We start from the raw sequence: 24,598 nt of genomic DNA on the forward strand, positions 1-24,598 counted from the left end.
ATTGAAAGTGTAAGTATGATATTAAGTTTCAACGCATAGCCCAAAGCCCAATAAATGGTGAGTAAACAATGAAGCCTGAGGTCTTTCTTTTCCTCTGAACATTTTTGAGTCACACTGATTCTTTCCATCTGTGGTTTGCATTTTCTGAAATAAAAAGCGTATTTTACTGCTGGGCTCCACCTATATAAATTGTGGTTCCTTCTTCTATCTGTGGTTGCTTAGCTGTTCTAACTAGTGTGTAGTTGAAAGGGTGTGATTATGACTAATAAATTTAGTCTTTGTCCACTTTATACTTCCTCTGCCATTGGGGTGGGGAGAGGGAGACTAGCAGTGCCTGTGTGGCAAATAGTACTGAATTAAATTCACCCAAGAAAGGCATCTCAGAAAATATGCCCACAGTTACAGAAAAACAGATAAATGAAGCATCACAATCTAAAATGTTAAGAATGTATCACGCTCATCTTCTGCTATCCAAGGATGAATTCACACAACAAAGTAATTTATTTTATCCATCAGCTTGCAGAGAGAACATGATTCTGAGGCTTCCTTTTGTATTGAAGCCTGGAAATTCAATAAGATTCAATTGCACTGGCTCTCAACAAAGGACAATGAAAAGAAAACATGCTGCAGCAGGGGGGAAATGTCATATACCTCTCAGGAATGCCTACTCCTCTATAGACCTTCCCATTCCCAGACTAGAAGATAGGTGAATTATCCCTGGTTTCCTCGCCTCAACATTGTGAAATACTTTGGTTTATATCTGAGCCTAACTGAATTCTGGAAACAAGTCATGTCCTCCAGTGAGTCCCACTCCGCCCATCAACCCCCTCCCTCATGCCTCCATAGCCCATTTATTTGCTTGTTTGCAAGCGTGTATTAAACTGCTTAACATTTTGTACATCTCTTAAGTGGTGCACAGTCTAAAAGCAAACACTGCCATGAAAACAAGAAATGCAACCTAAAACCAATTAAACAACAGCATGAAAGCATATAAAAACAAACTGGCAATGGACTTGGGTCATTGAAACACATAAAATGGGGTCCAATCTTGTGGGTGAGGGAAAACCTGGTGGAAATGATACAGCAGCGCTCTGGAGCAAGTGGAGACAAAAGCCCTTGGTAGACTTTGGGAAATGGAGTTTTTCCATGGACTACTACACTGACAGTATTGATTGGGGGATCTACATCTCACCGGGTGGGGGGGAGCCTGGTGGCAGAGAGGAGAAATGCCTCCATTCCTCCCCTGCACTGGCTTGCAGCTAGAGTGGCACAGCTACAACCAGAAAGGAAGGGAGTTGAGGCAGTGGTGGAGCTTCATGCTCAGGCACTGGGGGGGGCAGAGAGCAGGCGGGGGCGTGGCTGATGCACGTCCCGGGGGCGGGGCACACCACCTGCAGGGTCAGGGCACCCAACGTGGGCGGGGGGGCAACTGCGATGGCACCCCACTGGGATTGCACTGCCGGGGGTGGTCACTCCCCCCGCACCGCTCTTCCTTCGCTAGTGAGTTGAGGTCCTGGGACTGTAGTGCTAACCTCCTTCTAAGGCAAGCAATTGAAGAATCCTGTTTCCAAGCCTAGAGGTTTCACATACCACCCTCATATATGGGGAGAATGTGTCCACAGGCTAGCCCTGCCCCCCCCCCGATAGCTGATGTGCACAGTGGCTATGCTTTGCAACTTGGGGTGTTTGAGTAGCAGCATCTAAACCCAAAACAGCCTTTCCAATGACATCTATAAGGCCTATTGGTTAGCTGCCTTCCAACAGCAAGCTATGTTATTTTAATTTTCAAAAGACTGCTTTTTAACTGAATTGATATTTCACATGTTGCCTTTAGATTATGCCATTTTTAGTTATTATTATTTATTTTGTTGGCCAGTATGTGTTATTTTATGGGGAAAGTGATCCATGGTTGCTGCAAACAAAATAGAAATTGCAGGCACCTTGGTATGCAACTTATAATGAAACAGGCAAACCTTAACAAATAACGATTACTGTAGAGTTGGTTTTCCATCACAGTCTCTGCCTCGAGACCTTCATGTTTGCCAAAAGATTGGGAACAGTCAGACACAAGCAGAGCTATGGAGCCACTGCATGTTAATCTTGGAAATGGGCCCTTGATGTTGTGATGACCAGAAGCTGTTGCCAGGGACAGGTGTAGTATCCCAACATTTTGAATGTTACAAGGAGCCAGAAGCTAGCACAGAGAAAGATGGACCATCTGGTGCTATTTGGTAGCTTAGTTCCCACACTGAATTCCATTTATCCATATAAATGCAAGTGATTATATTTTTATTTTATTTTTTAAAATCTACATATAAAGACACTTAACCAAAGGAAACTTGAAGATGCTGGCAATATCAGAACTTTCAGTGGCCAATGCTTCAATCTATGATGTACTTTCCCATGTCATACATTTTATTTGATAATTGGCAAGAATAATAGATAGCTAGCCTTTTATATCCTGAAGAGTGCTTCTAATATATCCATTGGCATCCTTTTAAGATGGCTAACTTCCCCTAGAGGGTCAAGATAGATCATCAATTTTTGACAGCAAGATGGTAAAGCTTTTAAGCATTTTCTTTCACAGAGTGCTTAGATCAGGAAAAACTGGGGAACATTTAGCCCTGAGGATGGAAAGGGGAAAATATATGTCAGATTCAAAATGACAAGAAAAATAGAACCACCCAAAATTTATTTATTTTTTCCAGATATATCTGACTGTTAAAATGTTAATAGCAAACTAGCTAATTTGCACTAGGGCTTCATCCCATTTTTAGTGGTCTGGCTCAACCATAGAGTGAGTATAGCAATGATGAAAGCAATGCCTCTGGGCTTGTTCAGAGTGCCTGCCTCTAACCACACAACTAAAGTTGAGGCAAATGGATTACAGGGCAGGGGTATAATTTTTAATATTAGCCTTTCCAAGCAATGTGCATAATTATTCATTTGTTGCAGGGATACTAGACATTTTGGGTAGCACTTCTGCTGCAGGGATATCAAATTTTCTAAGCACTGAAGTCACAAAAAGTTGTTACTTGAAAATGCATTCCTTGCCCTAGATTATCAGGTCTGCTGCGATTGGGAGTGATGTGTGGAATGCAGGTGCACAGGTATCACAAGTCCCTAATAAATAGATCTGCAGCATGCTTCAGAGAGAAAAGCAGCAGGCAGCAGGTGTAGGCTTGGCCCATTACAGGACCTTGGACAGTTCCTTTATCACACAAAGAGAGCACAAGAGAGTTGCTATATGCATACAGAGAAGTTCTGACTAGATTTCTTCTGGCTATGTCACTGTGTGTGCTGGTGTTTGAGTTTTGTTTGGAAAAGAGAGGTAGCAAAAGGCCCCAAAACAGCATGCGTTAAAACTGCTCCAGGGAAATGTGCCGCAGAACCTTGACAGAACCTTGTTCAAAACTCTGACACCCAGGAAACTTGAGGTTATGGTGAGGTAGAATAGAAATTATAAAATAAACCAACCATCATATATGCAATTGGCATTAGGCTGCATTTGACACTGTAAAGGAGGATTTGTGTATGTTTGTTGTTGTTTTTTAAAAAAGCAAGATGTCTTCATGGAGTTTTAGCTATTTAGAAGAGAAGCAACAATTGTCATGGCATTATTGCTTTCAAATCACTAGTCATTTAGCTTCAGTACAAGAAAATAATTCACAATACTATTGGACTGTAGGAACAGTCTCAGGATAAAATTCTGTGCACAATTCCATGGAAATAAGTGACACTGAACACAGCAGGAATTTCTTCTGAGTGAAAATGCACAGGATCGAGTTTTCTCATTTTGCTAGGCTAAACAAGTAATTCACTAGTTGGTGACAGATTACTTGACATGTCTAATCAATTTCTCTACTAATTGCCACTACCTTGACCACATGGCATACTTTTTGCTGTTTTTATGACTGCTTTTCCAGCTTCTTCACGTCCTACCTTTCTGCAGGTATCAGCATAGTTCCTCATTACTATTTGTTTTTGCTTCAAGTAAATATATATTTACTAGGCTTCAGGCTTGTTCTGCCACCCACACTCTGTGGATTATGTGAATATTCTGCTCCAATATCTCTCAGGCTATTTTACTGTGGGGTTTGCTAGGCACCAACACAACTCCCACAGTTTCTCTTGTAGCACTCAAGTTCCTATCTTTAGTGCTCACCAGTAAATTCAGGCTACTATCTCCATTCAGCACTGAATTAATTTAAAGCCCTCATAATTAAGTTCACGATATCTGCTGAAAACATTTCCCCCATTGCTCATGAGGTGCAGCCTTGCCCTGGCAGGAATCCTGCGTTAAGGAAGTTCAGATTGTGGCCCCAGGAACTGAAGGTCTCTTGTCAACACTGTGTATGTGGCCAGTAATTCACCTTAAGCATTCTTCTCTGTTTGTAGCCATCTACTTTTTGAGGAACAATGACAAGAGCCCCACCTGAGTCCCATGGTCCTTTATTTTCCTCCCCAGAGCATAGAGCAGCAGGCAAAAATGTTTCTCTATAGCCAAGCCTTTGGCGATTGAACATTCTATGGTCTTTCAAATGGGGTTGCGAGGGAGGTTATTGGTTTGTTTCTGTTTTGCTTGTTTGGTGACACTGAAATAGCTCAGTCAGTAGTGCATGAGACTCTTAAGCACAGGGTAATGGTTTTGAGCCCCATGTTGGGTTAAAGATTCCTGCATTGCGGGGGGGGGGGATTGGCTTTGGTGTTCCTAGTGGTCCCTTCCAACTCTAGCCCCTAGCTCCTAATACTACACACTTATGTCCCATACATGAGTAATGTTTGGACAGGGATTAAATGCAGGTATGCATCCCAAAGTCACCAATACAAATGCTTCCCAGAATGGCAATGGATAGATTTGTGTTGATGACATTACTGCAATGGAGATTATTAGTTTCCTTTTCCAGTGTTGGTCCTGCTGCCCCCAGCCTCTTCCCTCTCTCTACCTGCTCCACCTGTTGCAACTTGGACTGGGCAGGAGGCAGGTAGCCTCCTTCTCAGGAGCTTGTGGTTAGCATGGTTCCTGAACATCACCTTGCCATAGGGCAGGACCAAAAGGGTTGGTTCTTGGTAATCCCTGGCAGTCCATCAGAAATTCTAATTATGCATAGGATCAGTCTGTTGGACACTACTTGAAATCTAGAACCTTGATGACGTCTACAGATTTACTGTTCACTCAAATAATGGAATATATATATATATATATATTTAAAAAACTTGGTTACCATCAAGAAAGTAAATTTCCTCCAGTTGATGCCTGACTGGTTAAACAATCTTTTAAGCTGTAAAGGGAACAGGTAAATTGCTTCATTTTTGTATTGCTGTCATGTCAGAAAATCGTTGGCATGGATGCACTGAATTCGCTCATATATATCTTGAGTAATAGGTAGACCCATATTTCAAATTAACAAACAGAGTGCCTATTCTGCAAGTATATGCTTTCTAATTTGAAATAATAATATTCATCTATGTTTCTGTGGTGTATTAAGCCTTTCAAGGAGTAGCCCAGACACATTTCAAGGACTGCATCTCCCTTTCAGAACCTCACCAACCGTTAAGGATTCAGAAGTCATGCCTCCCAATCCTTTGTACTGCATTGAACCCAAAAAAAGTCTATCAAAGGAAAGGAAAGACAGCGAACACCCACCCTCTGGCTAGAAGATTGAGAAGACAGTACCCTTCTCACCCAGCACAAACTCCATTAGAACTACCAGTTGTCCTCTTGATTGCTGCAATCACAATTTCTGGATGTTTGGGAGCTCTTCACAGTTCATTGGTGGGACACTACTTGAGTTAACAGAGCTCCCTCCGTCCCTCTGTGTGGTTAATGCGTGTATTTTCTCCCTCCTAACATTACTACACCTGTGCTAGGTGTAGTTCCCCCCGATCAATGTGCAGGGGTGGGGTGGGGAGTGGATTCAGTATCCTGTCTATCAGCAAGACATCTATGCTAGCAGGAGTTTTTGTGGATGTACTCCAGCAGTGTAAATGCCATCTGGCTTCCTTTAGTCCTCTATCTGTAATTGTAACTCTCTTTGAATCTTAGGATAGAGTAAACTGCATTTTGAAAAATGATAAAGAAACCCATAATCCACCCACCATCAAACATTTTTGCAATTTATCAGCCAAATATGACCATCTGGATTACTATATCAATCCACTCATGATAAAGAGCCAGTGTTAGAAACTGAGATATGAAAGCTAGGAGCTAAATGGCACCTTAAACCTAGGTTGTGGGTGCAACAACGGAATGTCTAGGCACACTTTTTTATAACAAGAATACAAAGCTGTAAGTGAATGAACTGCAGCTAAAATCTTATATTCATTTTTCACATGGTCTAGTCCTCATCTGAAGACTGCAAAAACAAAAAAACAAAAACAAAGCCATGCTTCCCCTGCCCACCTTCCTAATATTCTTAAGAAGGTCTATTCTCCAGTCTTCAGAGAGTGGCTGGAATTGGGGAGGCAGAAAAAGGTCCTCCTTTCCTTCTACTCTGCAGTTTTAATCTGAAACCTTAGGCGCAGCACTGTGCCCAGAGTTCAGAAACTGCTCGTGCTAATGAAATTCCCTGTCGCAAAATGCGCCTACAACAATGGGAGTTTCGAATGCTGAATAGAGGATTTCTGTTGGTGACTGTTTCCCATAGAAGGTGGGTGAACTGAGCAACAAATCTGTTTTCTTTCACATTACTGGCTAAGTAGTTAAGGCATCAATGATGCTGAAGAGCACAAAAGGTCTCCAGCATGTTTGCAGTTGTCAGAACCAAAGAGGTACCATATGTTGATTTAACTGTTGGAAGTTTTGTAAGCCACTTCCTACAAACAGAAGTCAAGAAAACTCCACTTTGCAGCTTGTTTTGTCACCAGGTTAAACTCCTTTCATAAGGTTTTTTTATCCCCCCAACCAATTGATGAGTGATTTAATGAGTAAGCATCATTTAATACATCTTGCTGTTTAGTTAAACAAGGTATTTCATAGGGAACTTCCATATTCATAAAGCCATTTTAATGCACTGAATATCATCATTATTTTTTCAGCAGGATCTGTTACTTAGTTAAATGGATTTGAGACATCAGACTATTATATGACAGACGATTTTGTCACTATGCAAAATGTGAACCCTGTAATCAACTTGTTATGGCATTTCACAAAAGTATGTGACAGTAAAATAAGTAAACTGTCATTTGGGCAATCAAGCTTTGAAATCCTTCAGGACGAGGAAAAAGGCATTTGACACAGTCTTCATCGTAGCAATGAGGTTCAAAGATAATTTAAGACTATTACAGTCATACATGACTGCATAGCTGAATACAATAATATAACAGAATGTATTGGAATAGTTGCTGGTGACATAAATGTGAATTTCCAGTAATTTTTCATAATATTTTAATCACATTTTCCTCTTGATTTTAACCCACATATAATAGTAACTATAGACAGATAGAAATACAGATATATAATTGCATGCAGAGGGTGTGTTTCATGAATAAAAGCATTATTTTCCTTTCATGGAGGTCACTCATATTCATGGAGGTTTTTGCTAGAGGAAGCTGGGGAGGGGTTTTTCTCAATTCCCCTTTAAGAACATTATAAGAGCCTGTTGGATCAGGCCAATTGCCCACCTTGTTCTCAGAGAGGGCCAACCTGTGGGAAACCCCCAAGCACAATTCAAGCACAAGAGCACGCTCCCCTGCTGTATTCAGAAGCATACCTGACTCCAACTGTGGAGGCACAGCATAGTTGACATGGCCTTCAATAGCCCTCTCCTCCATGAATTTATCTAAGTCTCTTTTAGAACGATCTAGGTCGGTGGCCATCACTGCTTCCTATACCACCTCCCATACTGTTCTGGTGGGGTCTCCCAACCCTCTAAAACAGGTTTTGAGGGGACAAAGAAGGCTCTGCAGGGAATTCTTGACATGCAATAGACATGCAATGAACTACCAAACAAGCTATGATTCATACTAAAATTGATTATGTGGGCAAGTATCTATCTTGGAAATGTCTACCCAGGAATCAAGATGTATGAATAGGTGAGAGACATGCCTGAATTACTTGTGTTGATATGCAAAACACTCTCTTGGCCACTGCAGATGCAGTATTCTCCATCTGCAGTCTATAATAGCTAATGCTGCAAAATGTAATTCATTTCAACTGCCTGAATGGTGCTTGCTTTGGGCTGACATCATCTTGGTATGGTCTTTAACCAAAGATGGGGTTTTTTTGTAAGCTTGCACAGAATTGGTTCTAATCTTCCAAATGAAAATATAAGGAAATATTTCCTATTGTGATTAAGCAGTAGCCCAATGATGTGTTGAATTTCCTCTTGAGTAAGTTGTCATGAATTACTTTCATGCCTTGATGATGCAGGAAAGAAAGGCGATAGCTTCAGTCAAGGGCAGGAAAGACAGAAGAGAGCAGCCTAAAGCAGAGCAGCCTAGAATGAAAAGGCCAGGAGAATATAAGCACAAAAGGAGCACTGACATGTGGAATAAAAGGAGGAAGATGTATGGATGGAATGAATGAATGTGGGGAAGAGAGCTGAAGATTCAAAGGGTGGGAAGCGGAGGGGAGAAGTAGCAGACAGAACAAAGGAAATTGGAAGGCTGACCTGGAACTAAGGTTGGATGAATCTGCCCATTTCAGTTTCTCATTTTCCCAATATTAAATTTTGTTTGCCACACTTCTGCATCACTTTGCACATATTTTTTTTAAAAAAAACTTCTCTGACTTATCACTTTATTTCATGTGTATCCTAATATACACATTTTTGTATTCAGATTCTGCCTAATGCACACATTTTGCAAGCATTTTGCATAATGTAATGCATTTTGTGAATGAAAGTGTTGTTTATGCATGCTTCCCCCTAATATACTTATTTTTAGTTTGGAGAAGTGCATCACAAAATTTGGAGAAGTGCAAGAATCTGGAGAATTTCAAAGGATAGCTGTATTTTTTTTTGTTCACGTACTGTTTTGCAAAGTTCAAATTAGGTAGGGTCCCACTGCAATGTGAACTAAACCAAATTCCTCCCTCCCACTCTTATCTGCACAAAACAGACAAAAACAAAAACATTGCTAAAATGATTAAAGATGAGTGAGCTTACCCTGAAAATGTATGAGCACCATTTCAATGCTCCTTCCACTTTCCAAAGAGTTGGGAGAAGGAGAGGTCTGGCAGTCCTCTCCCGTTTTTAAGGGAGCCTTCTTCCACCTGCAATCCATTCCTTGGCTCCAAGATAAGTTTTTGCTCCTTGGGTGTGGAGGACAGGAGCTCGAACAAAGACATCTTAAATCTGAGCAGGGGTGTTTGCATATGCAAAAGCTCTACTGTGCACATGTACCCCATCTCTGTCAGAAAATGAAGGTCAAAAAATGAGTAAACACCATCTTGGTTCTGTGAGTTTCTTTGCTTTCATTTGACAGCTCAAAATTAATTCAATTTAAAACGCATACAACTCTGTTGTGTTGTCTAAATCCTGACCCCACCCCCTCCAAATTTACTGATTCAGGGTGTGGCTGCAGTAGCTCTCTACTGGTGGAGCTCTGCCAACAGGCAATGAAGTACTTGTACGTAGAGGCCCCCACCACACCCAGAGAAACCTGGCATTAGGCCCCCAAATGGAGCATTCCAGGGACACGGTGGATCCAGAGCCCCTCTATTCCCTTGAGAGATGACAGCCTGCTGTTAGTGTGGGTAATCTCCCCTCACCAACCCATTGCAATGTTTACTTTAAAACCCTATCAGGGCTAAAATAAAGAAGCACATTGCTTCCCACTTCTCACCCTTTCTGGTGTAAGCTGGAAGGTCTTTTGACAAGAAATATCATTAACCACTTCCCTCCCGCTTAGGGTTGCTTAGTAAGACACTTATAAATTCATTTACGTGCCAAAAAGCATGGGAATTATGCCATGTAAGCAGGAAACACAATTCTGCAATCTCTCACAATTGTGCTTGCTTGCTTACAATTTAACATCTACACAAACACACTTGTATAACAATACATGCTATATAACATATTTGGCCGGTTGTTGTTCATCCATTTATTTTTAATAAAATATAATATTAATGGAGTGAGTGGGGACATTATTGTGAGGTAGATATTTTTAACATGTTACTATAGGAAAGGATGATTTTGCCTCAGTAATTTTCTGATAACTCGAGCATCCTTTTTCTTAAAATAGATCCATCTGCAGAGACCTGCTCAGCTGCTGAGGTGGATCGTCCACCTGGAGTCTCTAAGATGACTGTTAAATGAATGAACAGGCATCTTTTATCTCTGTCAATGCAGAACCATGGGCAGAATTAGAGGGGCCTTAAAAAGCAGTATTGTACTGGCTCCTTTTGTATAAATATAAAAGAGAATGTGTATTTATAAAAGGGAGATGCTATATATTTTCCAGTAGCATTTTGATTTGGAATTGAACTCTGTCTCCCACTGACAACAGGCATAACTATATGGGGTTGTCGCCCTTTCATTGGGTTTTCATCATCCTTTGACCAGGTGGAGGTTTAACAAATGTAACAGTAAGTCATCACTAACTGTAGTGGCTACCGTTAATGAAAACTGCAAAATTCACTCAGGCAATACTTTTGATGGTGAGGCTGAACAGAATGGAAGAATGCCTAGAAATGCCTATCCATTCATACAAATCACCAAATAGCTCTAGTTCATGCAACTCCTGGTACTATTTTATGGGTTAGTTTTCTCAAGATACTACATGTGCACTTATGCGCAAGTGAACCATGTAATCTGCTCTGTTCTATATCGGTGCATTCAATGTAAAACCAGTAATCACCACAGAACGATACCTGGGCATATGCCAGCTTTGTTGGTTGTTGTGACTCACAAAGGATACTGGTGAGCTGGAAAAGGGCAACCAAAATGGGCAAGAGGTTTCAGAAGCTCCCCTCTGGGGAAATGTTGCTTATTTAGGGCTTTTTAGTTTGGAAAAATGGAGTGCAGATTTGTATGAAATTGTGTGGTATGGAAAAAATGGAGAGAGAGGTTTCAGAATACTATAATCTATTATTATTATTATTATTATTAGTAGTAGTAGTAGTAGTAGTAGTAGTAGTAGCCTGTCTTTTCCTGAGACTGGGACTCAAAGCAGCTTACACAAATGATAAAATACAAAATGCTAAAAACATTTAGAATATAATAGATAAAAAGTAATTAAACTCTAATAGAATTAAAGCAATTAAAACAAATTTATTAAAGTACAGATTAAACACAGCACTCTCAAAAACCCTTTAAAAACAGTCACAAATCATTTTATTGCTTTTTTTGGTGGCAGCGGGGATTCCTATGATTTTGTTTGTTGCTTTTCTCTATGCATTTATATGAACATAAGAAAAGGAAATCTAGTCCAGGTGTAGCTAAAAGGGTGCTCTCCAGAAGCTGTTGGATTCCAGTTTCCGAAAACCTCAGTCAATGTGACCAACAGTCAGGAATTAACGGAGCTGAAGTCCAAAACCTTCTGCAGGGCACCATGTTGGCCTCCCCTGATCTAGTCTAATATCCTATTTCCCACGGTAGCAAATCAAGTGCCTCCAAGCAGCCTGCAAGGAGGGCAAGAAAGAACTAGTCCTCCCATGCTGTCGGTATTTATATTGTACCTGAAAGCTGAGGTTATTGGTGTTACGTAAGCAGCTGCGAGATCCTTTTCAAAAAAAGCAGCTGTAGTATCTTTTTTTGGTGTTGATGATGTTATTATCATGTCAAGATGTTTCATGGAAACCAATTCATAAATCAAAATATAAATACATAACAGTATCTTCCATTCATCTCCTCTTAAAGCAATTGCAATCAATTATAAAACTTTGCACTTGACTGTGTAGGTGGAATAATACCATTTCTGAAATGTAATTGTTTTGTTTTTAAACCCAATGTTTGAAGTGGCTTCTTTCAAAGTCCCCACAAAAATGAACCAGGCTAGCCTTCCTTTTCTCCTCCTCAGAAAAATAAAAATGACAGCTGTGTCTGTATCCCCTTTGCAATGTGGTGTGGGAAGAGGGAATTCAGGAGGCCTTGGTAGGTCCAACCTACCTATTCTTTTCTTGAGGTCTTGGTATTTAAACTTTTACTGAGGTAAATAGAAAATGTAGACTTAGAAAGTCAACTCTGTGTGTAAAACTTAATTTTAGTCAGAGGCATATACATATACCCTCACACTTCATTAAATAGACTGCAGCACATTGCAGAACGCCTCGTTTTGGGGTACCTGTATGTCTGTTTGGCTCACCCCATAGCCTGGGGTCGAGGCACCCCACAATTTGACACGATGTATTGTGTGCCTCATTGTCATCTATGGGGACCTACCTTTTTCTTGAGCCTTTCACAGGTGAACGCCAGGACAACCCTTATGGGGAACCCCCTCCTTACTCAAAACTTAGCCCAGGAAAGGCAAGAACGACAGAGACGTGCTCAGGCCAAAAAAAACCAACAACAAAAAACCGAAAATGGAAAAGTTGGACTCCTCTGCGGCTGCTACTGCTTTCGTGTTTTGTTTTGTTGTGGCCACTGCGGCTGCTGCTGCTTCCTCGCCCAAGGCCCAGCAGGCGGCAGCAGAGAACTCCGCGCTGCTCAGCCAGTTTCTCCGCACCTTCCTCCAGAGGCGCCCCCCCCCGCCCCCATTTCCCCTAGACAGCGAGAGAACGCTCGGAACCAAAGCAGCGTCCTCACGTGCACCGGGTGGGCGCGCGTAGGCGTGACCGCTGGGCGGGGGCGGGCAGAGTCTCTTCCCGCCAACACAGTACAGTTGCCGGGGCTGGCGAGCCGAGAACAAGGATGCCACCGGCTGTCTGTGTGGGTCGTCGTCTCTCAAACGTCCTCTCCTCCCGCTGCCCGCCACCTCTTGTGTGAAGGGAAAAAACACCCTTCAAAAGCGGCAGAACATTTCCCTCAAGTTCGTTGTTTCCTCAGCGACGCTGGCGGGGGTGGGGAAAAAAAAAACCGGGGCGGAGAGAAAGAAAGAGAGAGGGACGCGAAAGCGGGAGCGGAGGCTGTGTTGGCGCGCGCGCGCCTGCCTCTGACAAGGGAGACGACCCCGAAGTCTAGAGCAGAGCCAAAGTCATAAGGGGATTGGGAGGTCCTCCTCCGCTCCTTTCCCGCTCCCCACCCCACCCGCCGCCGCCCCCTCCCCGCCTTCTCCAAGCTGGGCTGGAGCGGCGGCCGCCGTTGCCTTGCTTACATGGAGAGACAGCGCCTGTCATGCTTGTGAGCAGCGGCAGCCGCCGCCAGCTCCCTGCCTCCTCCTCCTCCTCCTCCTTCTGTTGCTGTGCTGCATTGGGAATAACCGCTCTGCCATTGACTGGAGGTGGACTCGAGCCCTCGCGAGGGGAATAATACCTGGCCGAGCGCGGAGCCTGGGAGGCTTCTCGGCCGCCCGTCTGAGGGGGGACGACAATAACAAGAGCAGCAGCGAGAAGTGCCCGCGGGAGGAGAGGGGGCTTCCCGGCCGCCGCCGCCCGCCGGAATGAGCTGAGCTCACTTTCGCCCGCCGAGTGGGCTGGATGGCTCGCGGGCTGAGCGCAGGCGGCTGGCAAACTTGCAGGGCCCGCCGAATGCCTTCGGGGAGCGCCGCTGCTCCCGCCGGCTTCCGGGACGCCGCCACCGCCGCCGCCCGCGCCGCTCTTGGCGGAGGCATCTTGGCACAAGGGGAGTGAAGGCTGCAAAGGCGGCTGCTGTCCGCGCAGGGGGTGCTGCTCACGCGGTCCTAATGCCTGTCACTTCTCGGGACGCGCTGGTGGCAGCGGCGGCGGCGGCGGCGGCTGCAGGCGGGAGCCCCCCGAGTGCTGCTCCGGCTTGCTTGGCTTCTTCCGGCATCTGATTGGATACGGCCGGGCTCTGCGTGGGACAGCGGAGCTGTGGCGAGGGGCCTCCGAGAGACAGAGAGAGAGAGGAAAAAAACATGGGTTATTGCAGCGGCAGGTGCACGCTGATCTTCATCTGTGGCATGCAACTGGTACGTGAGTCGCTGGTCTCCTTGATTTCCCTTTTTTCCTGTCTGAATCCTCTCTCCAATAAAACAAAAGTATAAACAAACCCCCGAGAAGCAAGAGGCCAAATCCGATGGCTGTTTGTCGTTCGTGAGGGGAGAAGAGGTTAGAGAGGAATGGGCTGCAGGAGTGAGCTCAGGGCATGCCTACTCAGAAGTAAGCATCCTTGTTTTCAATGGAGTTTGCTCCCTGGCATGTGCGTATAGGCATTGCGGCTTGTGTTGTAACAGAGACTCCCTGAGTGACATTCACGTGGGCACGGGGTAAACTTGTTTGAGGCTGCAGTTCTGTGCTGGTTTATTTGAGAATGGAAGCGATTGGGACGTAGTGAACATGCATAGGATGCGACTACTAACCTTAAAAATTGACACACACATCCGCCCTTTCTCCTTGAAGGCTCAAGAGATCTCAAAGAGATTTGGGAACTTTGAAAGACTGAGCATGGTTTTTGTTTGTTTGTTGAAAGGAAGGCAGTTCATAGGTAATTACAATGGATGGAGTGGCTGATGAGAAGCATTTAGCTTTGCAGTGAGGGATGAAAAGTTAACTCATCTTAAGAAAGGTATGAGGTAGAGACTAGAGGTTTCCTTAATTAAATGGAATGAGCACTGTTTTAGGGATGGTTATGAACTTGAGCCAAGATAATCAGATAAGAGACAAAGGGTGTGTATGAATTCAGCAGGATGATTGTTTTGAAGTATGTGGTAAAAGCTTTCATTGTTTCCAAGCAGTGCTAAAATTATGTTGTTTCCAAACAAACAAAAGAGAGTAAACTGTTCAACTCTACAGTGGCCACATATCGAAGATCAGATACTAACTAGAAAATCTGTTGCAGTGCCTATTTTATGCATGTCTAACTTCACAGATGGAGTTTTTCTGAACACCCTGAATGGATGTTGCTGTTATGCAGATAGCCTCAGAAGATGCCACATTTCTGAATGTACCTTGAATGAGTTGTCTATGGTAGAACAGGTTTGGAATAGGGCCTTCAGGGTGCAATCCTATACACTCTTGTCCTGGGAGCAAATCCCATTGAGGTCAGTGGGACTTACTTCTGAGTAGGCATTCACAGGATTGCAGTGTTAAAGCAGTTAACCTTGAAAAGGGAGAAAACAGTTACAGTACACTCTTCCAACTGGCAGAGTATCACCAGTTTTCCCAAAAGACAGGTGCTTAAGAAGACTGCATGGGAAAATAAAATTACCATTCTGGGAACAAAATCAGTACATGGGAAAGATTCACTGACCGTCGCAGAGCCTACACATCTGTGATGTTTCAGTGAATCTATCATCTTTGTGTGTAGTAGGAAGCATTCTGCTTGTCTAAACCCTGTTCTTCACAGAAGTATCTGATCCTGTGTGTTTGATTTATTCTTGTGCAAGTTATTTGAAAGAAACCCTCCCCCAACCCTGTTAAATGTAAACAAAATTGTTGGAACGCAAGCTGTTTAACATTATCACTGGAGTTCCTCCCCCAAAGCTAAATGGAACAATAGTTTTAGGCTTTCTATGCCAAAGGTCAGAATACAGAAACTGCCCAGCTGGACCAGACCAAAGATTCACCTGGTCCTGCATCCTGTTTCCAGCAATGACTAGATAAATGCTTCTGGGAACTTCATAAGCATGATGAGGGCAACAGCTTTCCCCTCCTTGCTGTCCCCAGTGTCTGATATTGAAAGGTTTGTGCCCCTTGTTGACTTGACCCAATACAGCTACAACAATGTATTTAAAGGTAGCCACAAGAGTATTCAATGTATCCTAGAGGTTGATTATAAACTTCTGCATCAACATTAGCTTGGGAGTGAGATGGCAAAAGGCAGATAGATATACATTTACCATTTCTTGGGGTCTGTGAAGGAACATAGATTACAGGACTGAGTGTGAGAATAAAAAATACAACCATCCTAATACTGGAGCTTATGAAATATGCCTTACTGTTATTACTTTAGCTCTGCTGGGCCCTGGAATGAATCAAATGTAAATGTTACATGGCGCTCATCCATAGAGAGAGAGAGAAAAGATTTGGTATTTTAAATTATAGGACATAATGACAGCCTGGATGGTTAGACTGTTTATAATGCAGGATAAGTAAATATCTTACAGATATGTTCAAGTATTGAAGCAGATTTCACGAACATAGAACAATGATGGAGAGATGTTCCTTTCACACTAAATAAAGCTTATCATTGCAATGTTGGATCTGATGGAGTTAGGAACTGCAATTGGCTTTCAGTGACCACCAAATTTTATTCCCCAATTCTTCTCATTATGCACTGGCTTTCAAATGCTCACTCATGAGTAGTCTCAGCACTATGATGGATATCAGTGTGCAAGATGCCACATGTGAGTTTGTATTGGGTTGGGGAAGTATGAATAAGGCAAATGCCATGCATAGAGCTGTTCTCATATGAAAACCATGACTGGCTGCAGCTTCCTGTTGAATGTACACTTGGTGACAAGCCTGAGATTGATGCCATATAATGTGTGGAATAGCCCTTAAATGGCTTGGGTTTGGATAGTGGTAATCTTGTGAGCCTTGTGAGATACTTTGTCTACTGTGCTTATCAGGTACTGGACTTGCACAAGAAAAGCTTGAAGAGAGGTGTTAATTTGTAAGAGACTTATTGTGTGGAGGTTGTATGTGGAGGTCTATGTCCAGGAGCAGAGATCTTGTCAATATTATCTCTATGTTCCTACCACTATTAATCATTGTTGTACATTCACTTCATACCTAGTTTGTTGGGGAAACAGGTTCATGCTAAAAACAACACCAGGTTTAAATATAAAATTGAAGCAATAGTTTGTTGTTGTTTTTTAAATGCACTTTACAGTTTGATTTGTTGCAGTGATGCACATGGTTGCTCAGAAGTATTACTCACTCAAGACAGTGTGACAAACTTATGAGCCACTCTGTATAGTGGGTTTCAGAAACATGTCACCTTCCAGGTGTTGCTGGATTCCAACTTCCATCCTTCCTGACCATTGATCATGCTGGCTTTGGCTTATGGGATTCGAAGTCCATAAATATATGAATAATCACAGGTTCCCCACCCTTACTGTATAGGATTACAGTCAATATTATTTATTTATTTATTTATTTATTTATTTATTTATTTATTTATGTATTTATGTTTGTTCAGCCTGGAGGCAATGTGTTAATTTCCTCTTTCAAAATATGTAAGTAATTACTGTGTAGGTAAACATCTGATATAATATATAAAGTGGGTTTTTTCTCTCTCTTTCCTTTGTCATGGTAGGATGAGGAACAGTATTATGCACTGTATAATGCTTTAAAATTTGAAGAATAATCCACATGCTTGTCTTAGTTGCATTCTGTTCTTTCTTCCATTTTCTTGTTAACACATACCCACATGCCAACCAGCTTTCATGTGTGTCATGGAAAACCATTTCTGACAGCTCATTTTCTTCTGAAACCTATATGAGAAATAATAGAAGGTAATAAGCTTAACCTGCTGATAGCTAATGCTATTAATTGAATCAGCATATTAAAATTTCCTCCTAATTTCTCAAAGTTGTTAAAGTGAGAGGCTATCTTGAAGAGAGGTGATATTGTGGACCAGAGTGGAATATGAAATGCTGTTGTTTATTTTTTCATTCAAGACTACAGCAGTGGAACACATTGCCTGAGGCCCCCAGTCTTAACACTTAAAACACTCCATAGTGAAATCAGAGCAACTTTAAATTGAATCCAGAAACAAAAAATGAGCAGTGAAGGCTGCTGATACAAAATTAGTAATTGTGACCTGGCTCTTTTTTATCCAGATCTGGTTGCAGTTAGTGAACCAACCTAACCTGGTAAAAGACACACCTACCTACTGAGATTGCCTGTGCCTCCATAGATAACACTGGATCCTTGAGTACCTCTAAATAGTGCATCCAATAGTGCATCCAAATAGTGCATCCAAAACCAATTGCAAACCTCAATCTAGTTCAACTCACAGTATTTCTATCTTATTTTGATTAAGATTTCAGTTTGGCTGCCTATTCTGGAATAGCATCCAGGTACCTGGTTTCTGTTGCATCCCTGTAAATCTGTGTACCATCTGCATACTGCAGATACCTCAGCCTAAACATCTAGATAACCTCTTTAAGTGAAATTCTGTGACACCCCCAATGCTGGTGGCCATGAGTTGACATAGTAGTCCTTCAATGGAGTGTTCTGGACTCTTCCAGAAAGGATTGTTGTCACTGTAATACTGTGCTTCCAGGCTCCACTCTGGCAACACAGTCAGATGGATACTATGGCTGGTGGTTTTGAAAATCACCAAGAGCTCCCGTGGTTGTTCTTCTTTACATCCAGGGGTGCCAACTTGTGAGAGAGATTGGGTAGGGAGCAACATCACACATGTGACATCCCAATGTTGCATCAAGACATCAGAGGAGCCAGGGGGCAGAGCTGAATGTGGCAGCAGTGCAGCTTCAATGGCAGGTGGCTCTTTCTCCTGCCACCAACACTGGCTTCCCCATTCCTTCCCTTCTGTGGCAGGAGGAGGAGCCAGTCACTGAAGCTGTGTGATGCTCAGATCCATGCTTGTGCCCTGATTTTTTTAAACATTGCCCCTACCCATATTGGGGGGACCCAAAAGGGTTGGGCTTCTGGGAGTTGGTGCCCCTGCTTGCATCCATCTCCTGATGAAGGTAATTAAAGAGGGTGACCCAACAATTTTAGCCCCATAGTCAGGGTGAAGCAGACTGTATCAAAATAATCAGTGTCAACCAAAGCTACCTGGAGTTGAAACATGATAATCTGCTCCTCTATCTTGCCCAAAAGTAATTCTGTGGCTGATCAAAGTGTAAGGGAAAGTAGAGGGATTTAGCTGGGCCATTTTATATTAATGAAGAAAATACAAGTAAAATATAAATGTTAAAGACATAATATGATAGTGTTTACTAATAAGAACATTGTCACTGGCCAAATGTTATGTAGGTGGTGAGTGGTATTTTTAATCGCTATGCACACTGCAAGTTTTCTGCAGTTTACTTTGTGTATCCCTCTTTGAATGCAATTTTGTGAAAGCTCTTACGTAAGAGTACTCTTGGAAGTAACAGCCTTTAACAAAATGACTGTGATTACTATGAGTCAGGCATGTAAGTAGCTGCTTGCTTTGTCATCTTTGAAGAAGAAAACTTAGCTCTACATGACTAGGTTCGGAAATATTTTACAATTGTTGAAACTGCCTTACAGTTTTGAAGGGGAGGACCAAAATTATGTGGGCAAGTGGATCAGTAGGAACTTTGTGATATCTTCACTTTCATGAGTCCACTGGCAAAGTTAAAAGGCAGTTAAAAGATCCACACCTATAGTTGTATCTGCAAAACCCCTATTTACTGGCAGGGTTATCATTTTATCAAGTAGTTTCTGTGCCTGTGTCACAGCAGCTTGTTATGTAGACATCAAATACAGTAATTGATTCTTGTTATTCAGTTTATACCCCACTCTTCTTTCTGAAGCAAACACAGCATTGATTGTATATTTTTAATAAAATTCTAAAAACAGTCAAAAACATTCCAAAATAGTTAAACCTTCTCTCAGCCAGTGATCTCATGTTTGCCAGAAACAGTGTCCTTTAGCCATAAGAAGCTTGAGTGAATGCCAGTGTAGTGTGTGGTTGAAGCATTAGGCTAGAACTTGGGAAACTGCCACTGAAAATACCATATTATGGGTAAACACCAATTGGGCAATCCTCAGGCACCACCAGCAAGGGCTCACCTGCTGATTGTAGAGTCTGAAATGGTGATACTGTTTCTCTGCATACTCTGGAAATCTTCCACTGTTCATTTCTCCAACAGCTGTGCTGTTAAAGGCACAACAGCAGGGCTGGCCAGTTTTTCTTCTTCTTGCCTCGATCAATTGGCAGAAATAAAAAAGGGTGTGCTTTGCATGCAGAAGGTCCTGGGTTCAATCCCTGGTACTTCCAGGCAGGGCTGGGACAGATCCCATCTGAAACCCTGTCTGTCGGTGTAGACCAGGAAAGAGGAAACTGAAGAGATGGGCCCTTAGCTATCGTTGGACTCCAGTTCCCTTCATCCCTGGCCATTGGCCATATTAGCTAGGGCTGATGGGAAAGCCAGCAACATCTGGTGGGCAAAATATTGCCCATTGCTCATGTAGGCTATACTGAGCTATGAGAGCCATTCGTCTGACAGTATGAGGCAGCTTCCTGTGTTCCTGTGGCAGCACTGTTTACTAGAATTCATTTTGTATTCAGAATTCAGATTTTATTTTCAATAGTATGTAGAAATGTGATTTTTTAAGATAAAATTAGTTATAGTGTACTGTATAACCCCACCCCCTTTTTTAAAAATGCAAATATAACTCACACTTTCCTGGTCTTTCTTCATGGTGACATATAATCTGAACATTCACTGAAAAACATTTCATATCTGGAAAATGCTTTCATCTGAAAATATTTTAAGGCACATTTCTCTACCTTAGTAACTTATAAGTTACTTTTAAAACTTTATTTAATTGTCATTGCCTTACACAAGTTCTTATACTTGGCTTGCCACAGGTTTCATCCCGGGAACAGGTTTTACAACGGAGCCAAGTTTCCTTTGACATTCCCATGACTCCTTGGGGAAGTCATGACAACTAACTTGCTTTAAATTCATAATGTCCTAAAGAATTTGAAAACCAATTATTGTTGAAGTTTTCTGGGGCTAAGCAGCAGAGCTGGGACTCGTGAATCCAAAATTGGACATATTTGGTTACTGGTAATTTGAGTGGTGAAAACAGTAATCAATTTTGTTTCATATGGAGTTTCTAAAGTACTTCATACATCAATACAAGTACAGTTACCAGTCTCATGATTAATTGGAATAATTCTACATTGAACTAAAGCCATCGTGTATATGAGCACAGTACTAGCCATAGATGTATTATTTGTGGTTCCTAAGGTATTATAAACTTGCATATAAAGGACGGCATATGTATAATATTATGTTTGTGCAATCTAGCAATATCGTCAGAGGCATCTAATCTTCAGAAAAGACAGTACTATTATTCATGTCTTACAGCATTTTTAATTGTCTGTATTGCATAAATGGTAAAACAACGACACATTTAACCACATAGAACAGAACTCGATTCTCTATACAACAAGTATGTCTTAGATACCACTTGTGCAAGGGTTATGACATAACCCATTTTTGGCTTAAAGGGCACAGAATCTCATTATTCATTTAATGTCTCACAAAGCATAGCACTCAGAGATTCATTATTTCTTTCAAATGAGACATTTATGAAATTGTCACAGTTCACATGAGAAACTTTGAGACTGCCCATGCCTCAATGATAGATTCAACCAGCTTCATACTATATCATATATTCATGTAGAGTGACACAGTTTGGTAAGATGAGTGGGGCTGTTCAAGAAAAGGCTATGTTTCATAGTCAAATAGTTTATCAGCTACTCTTGAGAGATGGAACTGTCAATGTCACAGGTGATGTTACTCGTGGAGCAATATCAGACACTTTTTGCAGTTGTATACTTCCCATATAATGCCTGCATGTTCTACAAGATTAAAACAAACCTGACAGTCTCCACATCTTTATAGTTTGAAATATTATCATTATCTTTTATTAACATATTTGTAAGCTGCCTTCAATAAGAATTTTCAAAGCAGTGAACATTTTACAACAAAGTACAAAAATAATGCACCAGCAATAAAAACATAATACCATAAGAATTATCAGTTATTGGAATACATAGTCACAAAGCAACAAACAACTGTGTGCTCATATACTCCCATATACTGAATGAAGCGGACAGATTTTTCAATAGGTGAGCAGAAGATACCAATGAGAACTCCAGTAGGAGGGAATTCCACAACTGGGGAGCCATGACTAAGAAAGCCCCTGTCTATGGCCAGAACTGGCTTTGTCATACTGCATACTGCAGTATTTGAAGGGAGGGCCACTCTGTCTTCATGTGACTGAGATAGGAGCTGGCAGCCTATGAGCCAACACCAGCAATACTTACCATTCAAATGGACAATGTAGCCCTATGCATCTTTACACAGGTCCCACTCTGTTCAATGACATTTATTCTGTGGTAGTCAAGGGTTGCAGCCATAATCTTAATTGAGAAATTCAATTTTAAGGCTCATCTGTGTGCTCTTTCTTGTATTATGAAGCAGTGCTGGAAACTATTGGGGAAAGGACATTTTAGTTTACTTGCTTTTGATATCTCTTGGGTAAGAGGGCAAATCATGCATGTCAAGTTGTCTGCAATGCAAAAGAGAAAATTCAAAGAATTAATATCTGGTAATGAAGGAAATCCTTGGAGGGAGAGAGGAATAAAATTAAGACTGTGTTCTGTTCTCTTCTTGAAATTAAATGCAATGCATTGATAATTATTTACTTCATGAGACTTGGAGGTTGTGCAAGTTCCAAATAAGGAAAGTTTATAAGCTATTTAGGTAGTGCTTTTTTGTATATAGATAGAATGCAAGTCTAACAGTGCAATATTTACAGTTCAAGGGGACTTCATTCCAGATAAGTGTGCATGGGATTGTAGTCTAAGTGACATTTTTGTGTTTTGGTTTTTCCAATACACTCTGCCTATTTAATATGGAGGCATTCACCTTGTGCTCAAAGATTCAGACATTTGTCTAGTACAGCCTAGCGGCACCTGGTGTCCTCCAGGTGCTTTGGATGCAAGTCACATAAACCTTGACCACTGGCTAGGGTTGATGGGTTTTAGACTCAAACACTATCTGGAAGGTGCCACATTGGGGAGAGTTGCGCTACCTTGTAATATTTTCACAGAATTCTATGGAATATTGTTGCAGTGATACTTTTAAAAGACATCTGAAGGCAGCCCTGTTTAGGGAAGTTTTTAATGTTTAATGCTGTATTGTGTTTTTAATATTCGATTGGGAGCCGCCCAGAGTGGCTGGGGAAACCCAGCCAGATGGGCTGGGTTAATAATAATAATAATAATAATAATAATAATAATATTACAAAGACCCATCATTACTTTACCAAGCAGTGCTTCTGTATAGTCAGCCCTCATTCATTTCAATAGGCTATTATTTGTAACAATAACATATTATTGAGTGTTTCCATTAGGTTTCATAAAGCTCATTTCAGGTTTTGTTTTTTTTATAAATATTTTTATTCAAGAATTTTTCCATAACATACATAAACATACAAAGACAAAAACAAAACAAAAAACATGTACCATTTCATATCCTGATTTCTTAAACCTTCCTTCCCCGACTTCCTCATGCCTCCCTTTTCTGTATTCCAAATTCTTATCAATTACTCAGCAAATCTTCCCTTATTTTAATTTAAGTTTAAACTAATCTTCCTTATTCTCCTTGTCTTAACCATTACTAATAGTAACCATTTACTTTCCAGTCCATCATCATTCTAACTTTCATTAACTTTGTGATATTTCTTTAGATAGTCCTTGAATTTTTTCCATTCTTCTTGCGCTGTTTCTCTTCCCTGGTTTCGGATTCTGCTCGTCATTTCTGCCAAACCCATGTAGTCTATCACCTTCATCTGCCATTCTTCCAGTGTGGGTAGATCTTGCGTCTTCCAGTACTTCGCAATGAGTATTCTAGCTGCTGTTGTAGCATACATGAAAAAAGTTATGTCTGTCTTTAACACCCCTTGGCCGACAATACCCAAGAGAAAGGCCTCTGGTTTCTTGGTGAAAGTATATTTAAATACCTTTTTGAGTTCATTATAGATCATTTCCCAGAATGCCTTAATCTTCGGGCACGTCCACCAAAGGTGAAAAAAATGTACCTTCCTTTTCTTTACATTTCCAACATTTATTGTCAGGCAAATGGTAAATCTTTGCAAGCTTGACCGGGGTTATGTACCACCTATAGATCATTTTCATAATATTTTCTCTTAGGGCATTACATGCCGTAAATTTCATCCCGGTGGTCCACAACTTTTCCCAATCAGCAAACAAAATATTATGACCAATGTCCTGAGCCCATTTAATCATAGCTGATTTAACCGTTTCATCTTGTGTATTCCATTTCAGCAGCAAATTATACATTTTTGACAAATTCTTAGTACTGGATTCTAACAATTCAGTCTCCAATTTGGATTTTTCCACCTGGAAGCCAACTTTACTGTCCAAGCTCATTTCAGGTTTTGGACCTGCAGTCACAGTAACCTGGTTGATGGAACTGACAAGGCCAGAAAATGCAGACCAGCAGAATGGTTTTCTGGATCTGCAGTCCATGACTGGGCTGTTCATAAGGCTGCATGTTTTTTGGAATTTTATAACTTTTTTTGCTGAAATATTTAGGCCAAGATCCAAGAACCATGCCAACTGTTTCTATGTGCCCAATCCTATATGTGTCAGGGCTGGTTCAGCTGCAGGTCAGCAGGGAGATTCAGAGACAAGCAGTAAAGTTGATTCTTTATTCAAAAAACCTGAATACAAACAGAGAAACCTATGGTGAGACTGGCCCCGGTAAAGCAGTTGCCAGAAGGACAATCTGGGCCTCCCATTCCCCTCTCCTCTCCCAAGTCTCCTCTCCATCTGGCTGTTTTCCTTGGAGTCTTAAACTCCATCAGTCAGGAGCCCCCTGTGCTTTTTGTGCT

The 24,598-nt window shown here is 41.6% G+C and overlaps 1 protein-coding gene across 4 annotated transcripts in view; it reads left to right on the forward strand.

Annotated features, from left to right (window-relative positions):
- Nucleotides 1-12,666: 12,666 nt before the first annotated feature.
- The window catches only part of NKAIN2 (sodium/potassium transporting ATPase interacting 2), a 451,605-nt gene continuing 439,673 nt past the window's right edge, over nucleotides 12,667-24,598 (forward strand). The window contains exon 1 of one of the 4 annotated variants that reach the window (XM_053381820.1): nucleotides 12,667-13,968. In XM_053381820.1, coding sequence (XP_053237795.1) covers nucleotides 13,915-13,968 — 54 coding nt within the window. In that variant the 5' untranslated portion in view covers nucleotides 12,667-13,914. The remainder of the gene's footprint in view (nucleotides 13,969-24,598) is intronic. The other 3 variants (XM_053381821.1, XM_053381818.1, XM_053381819.1) reach the window with 3 other exon arrangements.

This window comes from Podarcis raffonei, chromosome 3 (assembly GCF_027172205.1).
Source record: "Podarcis raffonei isolate rPodRaf1 chromosome 3, rPodRaf1.pri, whole genome shotgun sequence".
NCBI lineage: Eukaryota > Metazoa > Chordata > Lepidosauria > Squamata > Lacertidae > Podarcis > Podarcis raffonei.